The sequence below is a fragment of the Synchiropus splendidus genome, chromosome 16, assembly GCF_027744825.2.
Source record: "Synchiropus splendidus isolate RoL2022-P1 chromosome 16, RoL_Sspl_1.0, whole genome shotgun sequence".
NCBI classification, from domain to species: domain Eukaryota; kingdom Metazoa; phylum Chordata; class Actinopteri; order Syngnathiformes; family Callionymidae; genus Synchiropus; species Synchiropus splendidus.
Genome location: NC_071349.1, coordinates 19254076 through 19273779, shown reverse-complemented (window position 1 = coordinate 19273779; position 19704 = coordinate 19254076). Strand labels below are relative to the sequence as shown.

At 45.0% G+C, this 19704-nt stretch overlaps 1 protein-coding gene across 4 annotated transcripts; it reads left to right on the top strand.

The window, feature by feature from the left end:
• The first annotated feature begins 61 nt into the window (after positions 1 to 61).
• sfxn5a (sideroflexin 5a) lies at positions 62 to 17831 on the top strand. Of its 4 annotated transcripts, none has more exons than XR_008412638.1 (15): positions 62 to 627; positions 1395 to 1463; positions 2647 to 2724; positions 3477 to 3503; positions 3922 to 3976; positions 4266 to 4291; positions 4378 to 4431; positions 4507 to 4563; positions 5083 to 5148; positions 6423 to 6513; positions 10941 to 11056; positions 11123 to 11208; positions 12251 to 12432; positions 12537 to 14964; positions 16428 to 16458. XR_008412638.1 is itself a non-coding variant. In XM_053844697.1 (14 exons), the coding sequence occupies exons 1-14, from the start codon at positions 580 to 582 to the stop codon at positions 16503 to 16505; spliced, it is 972 nt and encodes a 323-aa protein (XP_053700672.1). In that variant the 5' UTR covers positions 62 to 579; the 3' UTR covers positions 16506 to 17831. The 4 variants fall into 4 exon arrangements, 1 of the variants encoding a protein (XP_053700672.1); XR_008412639.1 differs by having other exon boundaries at positions 12251 to 13924; positions 14844 to 14964; positions 16428 to 16448; XR_008412637.1 differs by having other exon boundaries at positions 12251 to 14964.
• The last annotated feature ends 1873 nt before the right edge of the window (positions 17832 to 19704 follow it).

The following is a 19704-nucleotide window of genomic DNA, read 5'->3' as shown; positions in this document are numbered from 1 at the left end:
GCTGAGGGACTCCACAGGGATCGTGCTTTTTAGAATCATCATGTGCCTTTTGATCCCTTCTGCGACTTCAATGGGCTCAAAGGTAGGTGATTTTCAATAATGTTTACCCCCGTCTCTCAATAAAAAAAAATAAAACAGGAAATTACATACAATAAACGAATAACCCAGAAATGTGTCTGTACCATCTTGTCCTTCAGGTCTAGACTTAAACACCCTCAACTTATGACGTCGCTTTTACATTTAGAGGTTCTTCGGTGATATTAATTGACAAGCAAAGATCATAATATCATACTAATATAGATCATAATCGACAACCTGTTCCGCAAAGCTGCCACTAGGTGGCTACATCCGCCTCTTCTGCCTTCTTCACTGGTAACTAGATTTATTGGATCTCATAATGTAGGGGAATACTTGAATGTATAAGTGAGAAACCGACTGTATATTTTCTGACAGGCGCTCAGGTTCACAGCAGACACTTCCTGGAGGGAAAGGCTTGATGAACCACATCACCCAGAATGCAGTGCGGCCACACCACTTTCTCTCGGACAGTACTGACCAGCTACCGCGGAGTTTCCAAACATGACCGAGTGTCCGAGCTTCCAGTTTGGAAAACCACGCTTCAGCCAGGTAACTGAAGCGTATTCAAGTCCTGTAAAGAGCAGTGAATGAAGTGACCTTTTCTCGCTATAAAACCCGAGTCATGTGCAGTAAAGTGAAAGCTTTGCTAGCGACTTTAGCGTCAGTTGTCTACGTGTTATATGTGTCTCCAGATTATCGTCGTCACACGTTGATATACTGTGTGTCAAATTTAAAAAAATAGTTTTCTGGAAGTCATATTTTAAAGAAACAAAACGCTGCGATTTGATTGGACTGAAAGGTCACATGATACAATGCAACGTATTTCAGTCTCAGCCGTTGAGTTTGATCGGAAAAGGCCAGGAACATATGGGCGTGGCTTCCTGTGGCGACCCCCGATGGGAAACGCCCAACTGCTCAAGATCTTCTTCTGTTGACTTTTTAAAACATTAAAATCCATTAAGATTTGTCGCCCTGTTCCATTCGTGTTATTTTATTTTATTTTTTGTAAGAGTTTCTTACTTTCCTGGTCATAATTGCTCTGTGAACAGATGCAGATATGTTGGACAGCAGATTGTCATTAATATCTGATGCAAATTAATTTCTGGCACAGTCACTGTGAACCTTAGTCATGGACGAGGAACATTTTGTGAGGGATTTATTGGTGATAACATCTGGAACTACAGGAACGTGTGCTTGCTGTCACTGCAGAAAGTTATTTTGAGTCATCTCTTGGGTATAAAAACCACTATCTTTTATTAATTTTGTTAATACAATTTTATTAATGAAGTTACACTGGTGTTTCTGCTGCTTCCCAGGACACATTTGCTGGTCGATTCAGACACTTCCTGGATGTGATCGATCCCACCACCCTATTTGTGACTCAGGTACGGCCACAACAGAACGCCTGTCTGCTTAACTCCTCCCTCTTTCTTCATGACTTCAGTAGTGGTTATTATTATTATTATGTTCTGTTGTATGCTGTCTATGATTTAGCTCTGAAATACAGCATGTAGTGTTCATGCTAGAAAGAAAGGGAACCAGAGTGATCAGCGTGCCACACATCACGTTCTTTGATGTGATCCTTATATTTTTTACTCTCATATAGTAGCGATCTTGTGATCTAGGCTGCAGTTTTCGTTGCCTATTGTGCGACTGATGTCCGACAGAGAGCATGTTTTCATCTCTGAAATCTTAGTTCTGCTCCTGTCAAAGATTTCTGAAGTGACTCTTTTATGGATTTTGGACAGTGTGATTACATTTTTATTATTTGTGTTTCATTCTGTTGTATAAAGTCTGGTGCGGCCCCTGATCAAAGTGTATTTGGGCCCCAACCTCAATCATAAAATGGACCCTAAAACAGCACTTTAAAATGTTAATATTAAAAAAAAGTTAATAATATATAAAATTTTAACTGCAAATGTTTTGAAATTAAATTCATAATTTACTTGCCAGTTTTATTTTAATGCATTGCAGAGCGCTCGCCTTTTGTTAATTCCTGAAATATGGTCAAAAGAAGGTATAAAAATGTACAGAGGTGAAGGGAGTAGTTGCTATTCATGAAGTTGTTAGCAGCCTCTTTGACACTAATAACGCATTTTCTGCTTGGATGTGATGAGGTGTGGACGTGTGGGGCAGCTGGAGAGAGCGCTCTCTCTCTCTCTCTCTCTCTCTCTCACACACACACACACACACACACTCTGAGACACACACACAGATCCTGAACCCCGCTGAGCCGGGCCGAGCCTCGACTTGCCCTTAATGACGGGAGCGGAACAGGGACCGTCGGCTTTCTGCGGATCATATCACACACAGATGTCAAGCTAATTTCAGCAAATTGGGCCACATGACTGGGTATTTGAGGGAGAATGAGTGGATCATGGTGGCGCTGAGCGATGCTCATTACCGTTTAGGACGGTCATTTGTGGAAGGGATGTCAGCCTGACAGCTTCCCTCCACTCCGTGCCTTTTGCAAAGGAGCTGAAGAAAGGCTGAGGTTTGCTCCTGTTTGTTCAATTCTCTGATCTGTTTTGTAATGACGCCGTGATTTGCTTTTTGCTTTGAAACCAGAAACAGCTTCAGGAGTCAGTGGAGCTGCTTGATGGCTTCAAACAAGGCACTCTTCCTCCAGATGTCCCAGACTCGCAGGTATAAAGACCTGACCCCCGCCAGCGCGTCTTACAGTGCCATCCAGGCTGATCTGCATGGATAGGAGTCAGAAGGAAGTGCAGAATATAACCAGGTTGCAGAGGCCTGGGAGCAGACTTGATATCAGTCCTACAGAGAATTTCTTCTATTAAACTGATAAACCTGAGTCGCATCAGGGAGGAGCAGACATCAGGACTTTGCATTGACCTGAATGACACAATGTTCTCTGCTAGTTTTGACTGAACATTCTTCAAAACCAGGCGAACATTTGCGACCCAGACACAAAGTCATGACACAGTTGTGTATTTCGATGCAGTTTATTGAAAATAACATCACTAAAACAAGCCATCAGCCTCCAGCACCCTCATGCCAGCTAGCTGGTTGCTGATGTTTAGCATTGAACTGATTTACTGATAATGGTGCAGTGCCGGGAAAAAAGTTTTCTGACGCCCCTCGACAAAATCTCAAATATTCTTTTGAAAAATATTGTGTCTGCATTATACAGACAAAAGCAAACTCACAAATTAAATATTTTTTGTTCATTGTTTACAATAAAAACTAACAGAACTTGACAGTTTCAGTCTTCTCAACATTGTCAGCCAATAAATAATAAACATGTTCAAAACAGAACAGAAAATCAGCCATCACATCATCATATTTAGATTTACTTGTCCTGACGTTAGCACACAGGAGAATGCATGGGGTTTTTGCCTAACTATGTTTGCTCAGGTTTTTATTTCTTTCCCTTGTAGCTTTGGAAGGCTCAGAAGATAAAGCAGGTGAGAGATGACTTTAATTCACTTTCCCTACCTGGGTAACTCACTGATGGCTATCTCCTCTGGTTGTTGTGATTTAGTGTCACTTCCGACACTGTTTTTCTCGCTGCTACGTCCCGCTACCTTTCTGTTTATACAACAAATAGCAGCTGCAGGAACAAAAGTGTAACATTTCTAGAGCAGGAAAGGGAAACAGGAGCATGGCCCAACGTCCACTTGCTGACTATAGTCCGCAGCGCCTTCCTGTCACCAGAACCTGTCGGTGTTCCTGGTTAAGATTTTTCTGATTTAAAATGTTCCCAATATCATCTTATAACCACCGTGGTGGCCAATGTAGGGGTTGGGGTTTCCTTCTGAGCTGACTGAAACATAGCATCAGTCAAATCTGTGCTGGTGACTAATCCTCCACACCTTGTTCCAGGCCATCATCCACCCAGACACCGGCGAGCAGATCCTCATGCCCTTCCGCATGTCAGGTATGGAGACGTGGCGTTTAGGCGCTTGTTATGTGTTCCAACATGGCGGTGCCCTTCACCCCGGGGTCTGTCACATCTCCACGGGATGTCGCTGATTCTCTCCGGCCTGGAAAAGGTCACTCAGCCAGGTGCTGATTAAAACCTCCCTCCCATGCTGATGAGGATATTTCGGCTCGGATGCTTGCGAAACTTAGCCGAGGAAAGAGTCATCCCAGAATATGTCATGACCATGGAGCCATGAAGGCGGTGTGTTTTGCTAAGTTTTGAGTGAGCTCTTTCCTCTTCACAGGCTTCATCCCCTTCGGCACGCCGGTGGTAAGGCCAGAACACATTTCACCACCGTAACGACACCTTCATTACTCACCCCCCACCCCCGTTACTTATGTTTTCTGATTAACCAGGTCGTCGGTCTCCTCCTTCCAAATCAAACGCTGCTGTCCACCATCTTCTGGCAAGTGAGTACTGGGATCCACTGCTTCATCCGAGCTGCCTGTGTCGCTGCTGACGGCCAGTGTTTCCTTTTCCCCCAGTGGCTGAACCAGAGCCACAATGCTTGTGTGAACTACTGCAACCGCAACGCCTCAAAGGTACTGAGAGTCGTGGAGACACGTGAGCTCACCCAGCATGCACCTGGCTGGATGTAGATGTTAAATACATAATTATTATTCACCTGTGCCGGAATGCACAAGTTTTCAAGTCAAGTTTATCATTACGTAAATCAAAATTACCATTTTTTTTCTTTGTTTATGTTATTATTTCCATTACCATTTTGATTTTTAAGAGTTAAGAAATGTAACTATAAAAGTTTATTGGACATTGCTGCTCATTCCTTTTGTATTTGTTGTGGTATTGTTGTGGTAAATTGTAAATTTTAAATTATTTTATTTAGTTTGAAGTATATTTCATTCTTTTGTTATGATCATTTTCTTCTGCTTTTCTTTATTTCAATGTTAACTGTGTTGTTGCGTTGTCTACTTCTTTAATGTTTGTATATATATAATCTAATCCAGTCATTATTCTAATTATTATTATGATTATTAGTGCAATTCCTATTTATTATATATATATTTTTTTTTTTAACTTGTTTGTCTTTTCTTTTCCTTCAGCCCACTTCAGCCTCCAAATTCCTGCAGGGCTACCTGGGAGCAGTGACCAGCGCGGTCTCCATTGCTGTGAGTTTCCTGTTGTGCTCGCTGAACCGTTGGCTGTTTGAATAGTTCCCATTAATGGGGTTTCTTTTGGGATCCCCGCGTTTCACGTCACGGCTATTAGCAGAGGCTAATTCCCCACACTAAAGAAAGTGAGCATAATGGGGTCAAAATGTCTGCGTGGGAAACACTGTGCACTTGATGAGTCGACAGTGGGACGGAACTAAGTCTTTCAGGACTGAGTCCTTCAAAGTCTCTGGGACATTAAAAGAGCGTGTCGGCTCACAAGCGCTTCCAGCGGTGCCCCACTCAACTCAACAGCAATCTTCAGTTTATAAAAAAATATTGACCTGAATTTGTAGTTTTAGTTACACAGCCTTTGATAATAAAAGTATTGAGCGGTGCAAAGCCAGTCGTATTATGAAGTAGTTTCTTTCTGTCGAACCACGTAGGTTCAGCAGAAGAAACACTTGAAATACAAACCTGAAACCTGAAGCCACTGCTCCAGTGTCCAGGAGCACCAGATCCATCTGCACACACATCACATCTGCAAGAGCACCAACGTCTTCGACTGTCCGAGCGCTGACACTCTGACACTCACTGACAGGCTGCGACCACAGGACCATCAGTCCAATAGCAAGCAAGAGAACCTGACGCTCGCCTCACTGACAGTAACAGCTGCATAGAAACCGACTTCTCTCTTCAACTGATGATCGGGAAATGATGCAATTGCAATGTGTTCACATTTAACATGTGTTTTTCCAAACCAAAAATAATTGAACACTCTAGGGTTAACCATGATGGGAACGTGGAGCTTCAGAATACCTTCATGGGCTGAGCACTTTTTAATGCTGCCAAAGACCCAAATGTCAAAAGAGCCCAGAGCGAGTTCACACACACGCACACGCGCACACACACCTGCCCGCCACCGCCTTGTATGGACGCAGAGCTCAAACTGAGCCAATTACTGGTCCTGCTGAGCGCTGATCCAGCAGCTGCCCTCGGGCTTCGCCGTGCCACTCAGCAAAGAAAAAACTGGCGGGGTGTCGGGGGGCGGAACAACAAGCCTGGAGGGGGCTCCAGCTCTCCAATTAAACGTCCGCTCTGGTGACGAACCCCTGCAGGGCTGAGAGGAGCTTCAGCCGGCAGAGACGAGGTGGCGCTATCTCCACAGTCACAATATTTAATTACAATTCACCCACCTGAAAACTTTGCTCTCAATTTACCAGCCTTGTTTACATATTTGTCAAAGCCAAACATAACAGAGTGGATGACAGATAAGCGCTCCTCTTGCTCAGGTGGGACTCAACGTGCTGATTCAGAAGGCGAACCGCTTCAGCCCGGCCAGCCGGCTCCTGATACAGAGGTTCATCCCGTTCCCTGCAGTGGGTGAGTTTCGTCCGCAAACTTGTGGACAGACCCTTAAACAAGCACTGCAGCTTGAGATCATCCCTGAGGACGGTCTGTTCAGATGCTGTACACAATAACCAGTCGTGTTCAGGGACGCTGGGATTCTCAGTATAACTCATTTATACATCAATATTGGAGACGTGTTAAGGGTCTCCGCTCAAACAGAGGGTCTTTCCACACTTGTCGAACCACTTTCATGCAGCATTTGATCTCTCAAACTCAAATCATGTTCTATAGACTGCAGACGATGATGTTCACTGAGCGCTAATACAAGCACTATTACGCCGGCCATGCTGTTGTAGTTGAGACCAGCCAACCCCAGACTGAGTCGAGACCAAATACAGAAGTCGATTGGTCATATAAACACACACACCGGATATATTTGACTGCTAACACTGCCTGTGAGACGCTAACAGCTCTTCAGTGCATCATCTGAGGGCCTGGCTCCAGTCGTCAGTGACTTCAGGTAAATGAGCAGGTGAACTCAGGATGAACGGAGCTGAGCGATCCTCTCATAGTTACCAACTCTGGAGAAGTTACTGAAAAGAAAAAATGATGAAATGAAAGTGGTGGCACCCCAACAGTAAAAACTCTTCATGAAAGCACCTGTTGAAGCAGTTTGGAAAATGAATTAGAACATTTTATGGCGATACCTTCATCTACACTTCACTTGTCTTCTTCAGAGTTAATTGATGAAAAAGAAACGATTTTATGATATTTTGACATTGTTTTATTATATTTATTTCGGAATTCCATTTTTCCAATTTTCTCAACAGTTTGCATCACAGACATTCATAGTAAATTTGATAACTTGCACCTGCTTCTGCTGCTGGTTGGACTTTTCGATGACAAATATCTTGGCGCTGGTCACATGGCTTCATGTCATTTCACAAGGCTTTGGTTTGTTTACACCAGAGGTGGGCAGTTCAATTTCCAAAAGGGCCACATTGGAAACTGTTGTGAGGGGCCAACATGCCTGAAGAAAGACAGCGATGACTAGAAAACGTGATGGAAAAATATGTAACAAAATATATACCTAAATAACAAGGACAAAATGAGCCCAAGAAGAAGAAACCTATTGAAATATTTCATTGTATATGTACTTAATCTGAATATAAATCACCTATGGACTTGACGTTCAAGGTAAAAAGGCAATTTATTTCAAAGTATATTTTCAGTACTCCTTCAATGTATTTTGAGGAAGAAAAGAAAAATGAAAAGAAGAACATTTTAGTCTTAAAACAAGAACATGCTATATTTACTGCTGAAGTGGTGGTGGTGACTGAAAGAGAAAGAACAATAAAAAGGCAGGAAATTTAGGAGATATTAGTTGTAGTTTTAGTCTGTCTCACGAAAATACAGGCATCGGGCCGCATACTTTGCCCAGGTCTGGTTTACATGTACTGTAGGGTTATTGAACACAAATGAAGTCAGTAATTCGGAACCTTCTGAACCCTATTAGTGGCATGGGCTCGAAGAGGTTCACTCGAGCGGAGCTGAGCTCCTGACCCTGCGGTGTGTTGTGCCGTTCACTGGCGCTGGGTGACTGGCACACTCTCACCCTGGGCTGCCCACCTCGTCCCCGGGAGCCCCCCGGGCCGCTGGCTCCTAATGAAATAGTTTGCCTGCCTCCGTGTCCTCACCGCGCCGGCGCGTCTAATTAAATCAACAGGTTTCCACAGCGCAGCCTTTGCCTGGTAATTGGCTCCTCGTTAGGACTCTGCTGCCGCAAACAAATTGGGTAATTACCCCTCAATTGGCGTCGATGTCAAGGCCCCATTTACCTGAGTTCTGTTGGTTCATTGTTGTTGCTGCCGTGGTGTCGCTAAGCTGGTATAATACGGTGATTAAAAGGGATCATTGAAGCCAGTGCTGCCTTTCTTTCCACCTACTGAAGGCCGCTCAGGTTCTGAGGGAGCGTCTCCGAGAGGAGGACGCCTGTGGCGCTGGAAACAAACGGTGTCTTCTGGGGCCAGAAACGCAGTGATTATACGATATTTAGAGAGCAATTATGCACAAATTATGAGATGCATTTACACAAATGACAATTAAAATCTCCGTGATCATGACAAATATTTACCTCATATATTCTGTTTTCTAATTACTGGAAAGTCTTTATTGAAGTAGATGTAGCGCGGTTTGTCCGGCGGCGTGATCAGTGCGCCACCGTCTGTTTCCTACCTCGCCACATTTCCCCACTATCTGGTCAGCCGTTAATTGGTTTGGGCAAAAAAAGACATCCCTGTTAGGTAAAAACAGCCATTTGCTCTGACAATTAAATGACGACCCGAATGCCCCGCGGCTCTTGGCACAGATAAGTCTGAACGCTGTTGTCTTAAATTAAAATGGCTGCTGGCGCCACCGCTAAACTATCGAAAATGACTTTTTTCTTATTACTATTAGAGTTAAGGAGAAATGTTTGCCTTTATTAACATGTGCAGGTTGTGTTCAGAGGGAGTCAATAAAAGAGCCACACAAAGAGACTGATGAGATAAATGAGACTTTAGTAGCTGCTGTGAAATGTCAATTGTCAGAACAAGGTTGGCCTTTTTGTTTGAATGTTTTTCTACGGGTGACCGCTGTCCTCTTCCCACTCCAAGGTCTGAGTGAGTTACTGAACCAAGTTGGCTTCTACACTCCAGACAGGGTTCTGGGAAGTTCCGCATTTCACACTTGTTTAATTGATATAGTTGATAGGAGTACGGCTGTGTGTTGCCTGGCGATACGATACGTATCACGATACCGTGGTGATGATACTAGGGGTGTCAGAAAATACTTGATTGTGTGATATTGTCTTGATAGTTTAAGTTGGCTATTTCAACATTTAATACATTTTATACGTTTAATACGTTTTCTTTCTGAACACTGGATTTATTTTGTTGACAAATAATACATTCCTCAAAATATAACTGAGTCTAACTGGACTGTGGTCATCACAATAAACCTGTTTTCATGGGCGTAATATTGTACTGCATTATCTGACACTGATGGCTACAATATGTAGCTGAACTTACAGTATTGCAACACACGGCGCTGTATCGTTATCGCCATCCCTGTATCGTGATACGTATCGTATCGCAGGATACCTGCCAATACACAGCCCTAGATGATTCAGTATGTCGCAGTGTATTGCAGTAGTGTACGTACAGTGATTATCCTTATGAACAAGAACAAGTAAGTCACTTCACGCTTCAACAGTAGTAGTAGTAACTTTAACCAACAAAATCATCCAGTGCAGAAGGACAGTGTCATGAGTATTGAACAGTGTCCTGCAGTATACTGAGTATTTAGTATTGATGAAGTTCAAGGAGGACAGAAAGTATCAGTCATGGTGATCACAGCCAGCGTGGCCCTCCAGCCTCAAGCTCACATCACGGCTGAAGAGAGGCTGATAACACATAGCTAATACCATTTATCCAACAATCTGAAGCAAGGCTTGTTCCCATTGGTCCTCCCGCGATGATGTCACTTCCTCCTCCACTACAGGACGGGATCTTTAGGCTGCATTCCATAAGCCGAATTCGATAAAATCCCACAGTAAAATGTACAGCAAAATACCTTACACCACTCGATCAAGTATCATCACCGTGTTTGAGCTGCGTTTTCTCCTACTTTTGTCTGGTCGCCTCATTGTGTGGAGGGTAAAGGCGATGGAAAATGATCAAGTTCGTTTCACGCATGACTTCCTGCCCTGTACTCACCTTAAACTAGTCCGATCACGGTGTGACCCACAGTGCTGCTATAAGTTTGGTACACACGTCTGAAGTAACTTAGTATATATAGTATTATGGACAATGAATGAAATTCCTCTGATACACCAAGCGTCTTCACAGCAATTACCAATGCAATGTGTAACAAGAATGGAAGGGCAAAATCAAACATGGTTATTATGTGAAACTATGTATTCATATTTTCAACTGGCCCTTGAGCTACTCCCCCGGTCTCAGCCGGATGCCTTGTGCACGCAGACACCATGTTGGTGACCCCTGTTTCGACCGCCTAGAACAATACTTGAATAACATACTGAAGTATCACCCTCTGAAAAGTGAAGGATTTTTTTGCGACTCTCCACATGTAGCTTCATCAGCCGTGATTATTACTATTGTTTTTACTGTGTAACAATTAACACCCGATGTCAGGAAAAGATTAGAAAAACTCATGTTGAGACCTTGAAACGCTGCTATTCCAAGCTATTTTCAAAATCCCCCGCCGATGTGATATCTTGAGAATATGCAGCGCAGAACCCCTCTGGGATGGATTCCACGCTTCTCCCAGCCTCTCTGCTCCGTCACCTCTGCTCTGGGGGTGAAATGACAATTTGCTCATTTGTGAAATAATGAAATATGTCAAATTCTGAAGTGAGACACTTCACTTTCCTCCCCATAAATATTCACACCTTTCTGCAGCGAGTGCAAACGTCTGCAACGTGGTGCTTATGAGACACTCGGAGCTGTCGGAGGGCATCGCCGTGCTGGATGACGGCGGGAATGTTGTCGGAACGTCTAAGGTGGCTGCTCGCCATGTATGTGACTCACACACAAGAATACTTGTACAAAGTATTGTCATGTTAATAATTCGGTGTTCACAGGCGCTGCTGGAGACCGCCCTCACCAGGGTGGTCCTGCCCATGCCAATCCTGCTGCTCCCACCTGTGGTGATGGCTTTCCTGGAGAAGTAAGTTCACAAGTTCTCGCTTAGTTTTTACTTGAATTGTGTTTAGATTTAAATTCCACAACGTGGCCCATGTTAAAAGACATGAATGAGAAGAAGCCAAGTGGACAGGTGAGGTTACAGGATGCAGAGATAAAGAAGGTGGGGGGTTTGAAGTACTGAAGCTCAACTGTCCAGGGCCATGGAGAGTGTGAGGAAGAGGTGAAGAAGCAGATGCAGGCAGGATGCAATCATTGGAGAAAATGTGTTATGTGTGACAAAAGGGTGTCAGAAGGTGGAGAGGAAGGCCACAGAGGAGATTGATGGAGGTGGTGAAGGAGGACATGAGGTTTGTAGGTTTGAGAGAAGAGGAAGCAGAGGACAGGGTGAGATGCAGGAGGATGATCCGCTGTGGCCACCACTGAAGGGAGAAGCCCAAAGAAGAAGAAGAAGAAGGTCTATGTTAAAAGTCAAGTTTAATTCAATGTTGGCTTCAGCTGTTGCAGTGCATTATGGGCACTAGCATGAGTTTGGTTCCAGTGAGCACTAGACAGCACATTATGTAGCATAAGTCATTACATAATGACCGGCGGGCTTTCGCTTTGACTCTCCAGAATTAAAGGGGTGGGACTGTACTGAATTCTCATGATTGCAAAACTACAATCCGGCTGTGACTGACTCCAGATCAGCAGCAAACACTTCTGAATCAAAGTGTGCCCTGAGCGGTCTAAACGCCCAGCGTCGTCCAGCAGTTGCTTCGCTGCCACGTAGTGAGAGGGAGTCAAGTTGCTCTTGGCCCTCACCCCTCTGGGTCCATGAACGTCTTCTGTTGCTGGATCTCTGCTCTCAGCAGCATTCAGACTTAATTGTTCGTGGCAATTACATTAAAAATAACGCTATTTAATAAGACTCTGTAAATGATGTGCAGTCAAAGTGTTTAACCTCCTGGATGCTGGGATTAATTAGATTCTGCGGGTGTTATGTCACTTAATGTGAATATCTAAGACCAGCGAAGTATTTCCGTCTTCAGCGATGAGCTGCTCCAGTCATTAAATGTCCCCGACAGGGATCGTGTGTTGTGTGAGGTGGCGGCAATGATGTCACGGCGAGGCCTCGTTCCTCCTGTGATTGATGAGCTCACCGCCGCGGCGCTGCATCCAGGAATGTGGTCCCCCGCCTTGGTCCATGACTGCACTTGTCTGGACCAATGAGAGCGGACGTGCTGAGGCAACGGGGGCCAGCGCCCAGGTGTGTTTATGATTCCTGGCAGCTGAGTGAATGAATAGGAGGAGAGAAAGTGGGCTGGGGGGGTTACAGGTGAGCCTTAAAAACCCTGCTCTGCTCCATGTCAGCTTCCTTCACTGGCACTCAATGGAGCGAGAAGAAGGGGACGGAGGCGGGTGGACGGTCTGGACCCTCAATGATGGATCACACTGTTGAGAGCTGGTCAAGCCCCTGACAGCTGCGCACACCCTCATGTGCTTTACGTTTGGACTTCACTGTGCTTCGGTTGGTCGCTAGTTTTCCATCGAAAAAGCCGTGTTTGAAGTGGCAGTGAGTGTTTGTCTGTTACTGACAGACCTATATGGTTTATGTGTTGATCCAGCGGCCACTTTAGCTGCAACATATTACATGGTAACGGAACCACAGCACAATGATGAGGTGTTCACAAGCATGGTTACAGGTCTCACAAGGTCGACTTCAGTAGCACGCTGAAAGTGCCCCATCTGAAAGAGTCTAGACCAGGGGTCAGAGACCAAGGCTGTAAAACAATAAAGTATAATAATCATAATGTAATAACCATCTTATTATGTTTGATTTTTTTCTTTTTGTGACACCATTGGTAATTATTGTGAAAACTGAGTCGAGTGTTTGAGAGGAATATCGATGATCATTCATTGTTGATGGTGATTTCACCGTACTGAACCGATGGCAGCCCCTCGGGTCACACAGTGACCTTGGAGTGGCTGGCGGTTGCTGGAAGGTTGGTGACCCCTGGTCTAGACAGTCCCTTGTGTTCCTGTCTCTTTAAATACCCTTGGCTGTGCCGCACTTCACACACGCCCGCTCAATATTCCTGTTCAGCAAATCTTGTTTACGTGCGCCACAATATGCTTCTGCTGTCGACTGTACTCTGCCGCCAATGAAACCTGTGGCTTCTCTCTTTCTATGTTCTGGAGAAACTGCCAATCAAAGTGGTCCAAACGGCGCGGTGGAGCGGCGGCTGGCCCGTGCACTGCAGCTCTCACACACCTCTCACTTTTCTCCCATTCACGTTCCCCTTTGTGGTGCCGCTCTCTCTCTCTCTCTCTCCCTCGCTCGCTCGCTCGCTCGCTCAGATCCGCCAAACTGTGTGTGTGTGTGTGTGTGTGTGGAGCCTAATTAAAGCATGGCAGCCATACGTGTTAATGAGCTCCCTCATTAGGCAGCGGTTCTCCTCGTTACGGGTGAAGGCGTCAGCGGCGGAGGAGAGACAGAGCGGCTCTTTCTCAGGCCCCTGCTGGGTTCACTGTCCCACACGGTGATGAGGGGATTATTCAGGAGGGAGGAGCAGTGTATTCCTGGTCATCAGCCTCCCTGAAGACCCGGCTTGTTCACATGAACCCAGAGTTCTTCCTCAACACCAGGCTGGTCAAACATCTGCAGTGATCCTGGGCTCAGCGTCCTGACAGGAAGCCTCTCAGTCTGGTGCTTCATTACACCTGAGGCATCGTGAAGCTCTTCAGACCTGAACACAGAGGTGGGCACTTCATTTCCTGAAGGGCCACATTCTAAACGCCGACTGTTGTGAGGGGCCATCATGCCAAAAGAAAGGCAGCGATAACTACGAAACGTGATGGAAAGAAAATCTTAACAAGGACGAAATGAACCAGACCACGTCGAAGAGTAAATATGGCATTTTAAAAGAGCAGAAATCAGTATAAAACTATGGACCAAACATCGAAGGTAAAAAGGCAATTTATTTCCAACTATATTTTGAATTTTCTTTCAACAAAATATGAGGAATGTACTATAATGACCAACAAAAAGAAGAAACAAAACAATTGTGATGAATTTGTTGTATTTACTGTTGAACTAGTACTGGCTGAAACAGAAACAGGATTCAAAAAATGACAACATGTCAGTTGCGTAGTTTTAGTCTGACCCCATGAGGGCCGCAAAAACACAGGCAAAGGGCCACATATGGCCCCCGGGCCGTACTTTGCCCAATTCTGCCTTAACAGGTTGGAAGTGCTTCCACACCTTGACGAAGCGGCTGCGTTGTTTTCATGTAACTCAAGTGTCAGCTCGTCTGGCAACACAGGTTCGGCTCACTCGTGGTCCCATAATGCTCTGCAACGGTTTGAAACTATGATGCCACAAAAACATGCAAGTCAGAGGGAGAGCCCCGTTTTGGAGGCCATACGGACTGAAGAGGGATGAAGGTGCGAGGAAGAGGCTGATGGAAAGGTGAGAAGACGAAGAGGCTCGATGCCGTGTCCATATGCAACTGCCACTCCGGCACTTGTCGCCTCTATACACGATGAAGCCTGCTGCGAGGAGCAGAGTGTGAGAGCAGAGTGTGATAGATTAGGACTGCTTCTAAATATGGCTGGTAACACACAATGCTTTCTAACATGACGACAAAGGCCATTTCCTCATGGTGTCTTTCATTTCAGGAGGCTGCGAGCGCTGCAGAGACATCCACGGCTCCTTCTCCCGCTCCACAGCCTGGTGTGTCTCGCTGCCTTCGGTCTGGCTCTGCCGCTCGCCATCAGCCTCTTTCCACAGATGTCACAGGTGTCTGAAACACTATTTAACCCCTTGACGCCTGACTCTTTTTTTTCCAGCCCTGTACCTCGGCTCACGTCTGCAGCTTCTGAGTCCTGTGAGAATCAATTGAGGTTCTGAGAGTCTATTGCGTTTTCTGTCTCGGCTGGTTATGAAACACAGCATTTGAAGTGGTTGAACACAAGCATCATTTATTATGAAGGTTGCTCATCATAGCTCCCTATAAATGGTCAAAATGTATTGAACTTATTGAGCTCTTTCAGTCGATGGTTCAACTGACATTGTGCTTTATCCTGTGACGTTGGTGAATCTTAGCTAGCGCAGCAAAAGAGCCCTATTATTGGTCGTGATGTGAGAGATCATTTCACACCTTTCTCTCCCTCAAAAAGCCGAAACCTCACATGTCAGTTGGTGGCGCCATTGGTACAGCCCATCATGGACCCCACGATCGCTTGCTACGTGAATTCTAAAGACGTAATTCACAACTGAGTGTGTTGTGAAGGCGCCTGAGACGTTTCATCCTCTTAACACAGGAGAAAACCATCATAGGGCCCCTTTAAGTGAGTTATAAATGAGGTCATTTATGGATGTTGTTGTCTTTCAACTGCAATAATATTCACCTCCTGTTGATCCATGTTCGGTCCATGTGCCTGATATGCGTGTCCATTTTTGCAACTGATTTCGTGTCAATAATGTATCGCCCTGCACGTGTGTGAGGAGGTGAAGGATCCGTCACGTACCTGGATCCATGTTCGTCAGTTTGATCTTTGAGCTCAGCCTCATACATGGACTCTTTCATCACGGACCAGTGGCTCTGCTAGCTTGTTTTGGTTAGCAAGCTGTCTGGGAATGGAATACAGCGACGGCACGTGACTTGCTCGCTGCCCCTGTTGGCCGTTCAGAGTCCGCCCTTGTCCGACCACGGAGCTCCTTGGTCCTGCCTCGTCGCCGTGGCTTGCCAAATGACTTGCTGACACGAGCCAAGCAGATCTGGCTCTGAAATGTTTAGGATTTAATTACCACTGGAAATAGCTCCGACAGCCATATGGCAAAACGCTTCTGACATATGTGCCGCCAACAGCCCTGTGAAAACTGCCTCCCGTTCCTCCGGCGGACTGTTTTTCTCTCACGTCTCTTTCTTGCACGTCCTCGGATGGAAAAAAAAAAAAAACAAATGAAGGGAAGGAGCTGCCCAAAAAGCAACGTGAAAGCTGCCCCGCTCCCCGGGACCCCCCTCCTCCCCCCACCGCCTACTCAATTTATCCCACTTCCCTGTTTCACACCTACCAAGACGTCTTATTAGGATTTCTGCGTCGCTCTGCAGCAGCCATCTGTCTCTGGTTCAAACATTCGATTACACGCCTCAAATGAGACTTTAATCTGCCAATTTGGATTTTACCAGTTCAAGTAAACATGGTTGAACAATGGTGATCAAAGGACCTGGCATGACTATTATTGTTGGTCTCCCACAGATCAGCGTGGATCAGCTGGAGCCAGAGATCGCCACGGCGACAGATTTGAAGACGGTGACGTACAATAAAGGTCTGTGAACAAGGTTCGAACCCGTCCAGGAAATACAGCAGGGTCGGATCGGTGGCAAGCCTGTGACTGTTGCCGACTTCACCTGCTGTCTGGGCCGTAATATTGAAATATGCCATCTCTCAAGAGGCTTCTGTGGCGGCCATGAACACAGGTATGAAGGTCAGCGGGTCACATGACCCCTGACATCACAACGCACTGCCGCTGCACACGCTCAAAATCAAACTCGTAATCCTGACTGACCGTAGTACTAACTACAGCTCCGCACTACTGCATGATATATTTATGCCAAAACCAAAGTCAATGAAGTTTGTTGCTGCTGTTCAACTTTTAATTAACGGTGTGAGCAGGAGTTATGCTTTTATTGCCGCCTTTTTGACACGCAAAATATGACGTACACATTAAGCCATCTGCTACCTTCATTAACGGCCACCTGCCCATCCAAATACCTGAAAAACTTATTTGTGGTGGAAAAAAGACATTTGCATTTCACTGCTAGAAGCGTGTTAAACTCAACCAAGTGACACGGCTCCTTCACACTCACACATTTGGAGCAATGTCTCACACTATAGGAAAAATAAGGAAATGAATGACTCCATAATCCAGAAATCCTGTTGAATGATTCCTCTGTTGTATCACTCACCCAGCTTGCATCCGTTTGTTTACACACATAAGATAAAATGTGAATGTTATATCACACACATCAGCTTGAGATCAAAGGTTGTGTGATGCTTATAACTGAAGGACCAACTATTCATTTGCACTGTAGGAACCTGTTTTAGTTCTTAGATCGTATCACAGGAAGTGTGTCTGTCAGAACCAGCCTTCCCTCAGGGTATCAAAGCAGGAGGCTCCTGACGTCACCGCTGCCATCACACACCATAAACGTATAATAGTGAGTGAGGAGGCAGCAGCGTTTACGCTGCATCACTGGACTCACAGTACAACACCTTTGGAATAATATGTGTGCTGAATTAGTACATGAATAATCCATGAAATATGTGGCACAAGTTTAGTTGTTACACAAGTTAGTTGTTTTGATGTCCACTTTTTTCAGTTCCTGTCGGAACTGGAATGGTTCATTTCCAACGATTAGAACCATTGAATTTGGTTCCTGTTGTGCGAATGTTTCCCACTTTCATTTAATCTGTGAAATCGTTCCCAGAACTAAAAAGGTTCCTACTGAAGAGTATTTTTGTTTTTGATAATGATCCCAGAAATGTGAACCAGAGCTGGTGAGGTCTGTAATGCTCGAGAGCCTGGCGTTTACATGCTGATTCTTGGATGAATGTTCTGAGCTTTTAAGCCGCCAATGATCATGTTTGTCAATAAAGAAAATCCAGAGCAGATCGGCTTTCTCTTGTGACGTTTTTGGTGAGGCTCCGATGAGCCGGTCTTGACGCTGGGTTTCTTGTTTGCTTCCTGGACGTTGCAAATATCAGTCACATGACCCCGCCTCACATGACCTCCCATGTTGAAATAAAAATCCATTTTATGAACTATTGTTTAGTGCAAGAGAAGCCAAATGATGTTGACGCGTGTAACGTCAGCTGAACTTGGTTCCTGCTGGCACTATTCTGGGAGCGAGTACCTCAAGGTGCAGCCTGTTTACACAGTGGACCGCCGCCCCCCAGGCGATAACATTCACTCAATGAAACGTCTCCACACCGATGGCATCACTGCTGTTACTTCTCCAAATGACCAGGTAATTACCCGTCCCACCATGAAAGCTCCGACTTGTAGTGACGGAGGATTCGCCCTGAAGAGACGCCTTCATTCCGCCGTCGGGGAAATTCCATTGATGCCAGGTAAAGTGAATTGCATTATGGGATGAGAATTACCTTTGTAGAAATAGCTTTTTTCTGTCCCGGCCATGTTATGACTGACTTTATTAAGAGTCGCTCTTACTGATTGTGTTTTCTTTTGCCCTGGCTTGTGTGTTTGTGTGGTTGCTAGGGGAATGGAGCGGCGCTGCAAGAGCCCACATGTCGGCCCAGTCCAACGCACGCTCAACACCCAGGTGCACCTTTACCTGCTGAATCATAAGTGGCTGTGATGGTTAAAAACACCCGAAAAAATCAAATGATTTTCCATTATAAAAGATTATTTATCTAAAAAATGGCTTATAATGTGAACAGGATTCTCTCATCTTAGTGGGAACATTACAATCCCTGGTGTTTAAAGGAGCTGCAAGTTTGGCCATAAATAAATGAATAAACCACTATAGTAGTCCCACATGAATGACTTATGAAGGAGCGAATGATTCTATTTTCATCAAAAAAATGAAGAGAATTGTTTCACACAACTGAAAAGAAATTGACCACCAAACAGGCTGATGTCAGTGTATACAGACAAAAACGGAAAGAAAAAGATGATGGTCTTCTTCTGTTAAACGTGCTTTGGACTTTCTTCAAACTCCAGGAAGACCAACACAACGTTACATGAGCCTCAACTTTGTCAAGATTTAACTCCCATCTCAGAAACACATTTGTGTTTTGCCTTTGTTCTGACTTAAGGTTCCAACATATGCAATACCCTTAAATGATACTTTCCCTTTCTTTGCTTAAAGATCGTAGGGATATAGTTTCCAGGGTTCGCTCATGCTCTGCTCCAGTCACATGTGCTTGTCTTCCTCTTCGTCCGTCTCTGACCTCTAGTGTCTGATGAAGTGTGTTGTTAAACGCGCGCTCCAATCGCTTCAGTCACACCAACGTCAGTTGTTCTCACCTGTACCGCCGTGCCTGCATGCTCCTCTTCACCTGAGTCCAAACCACATCTTCATTCTTCCCTCCGTCTCCCTCTTCTTCCCACCACCTTCCACCACAGATCACTATATCATGAGCAAACATCATGGTCATGCAGACTCCTCCTGAACCTAAGTTCAGAAAAATAAACAAATATGTAGCTTGAAAAAAGTGGCCAAACCCAGCATATAAAAGCCAAGAAGATCCAAGCACACTAGGTCCAAATGGAGACACAGAGTCAGAACATAAACGCATCATCTTGTTTTGTTCGATACTTCTGGGTTTAGTTAAAAGCTGTGTAAATAAAGTGATACATCCTTCATCATGACATTTCTTTCAGATTCATTTGCATTAATGAGGCTGTTTTGTGCCAACTGTGAACTCGCTCCATATTTTATCGCCCGATGTGTCAGTTTATACCCAAAAACAAGCTGTAGCTGAGAAGCCAGGAAGTTCTGATGCTGCA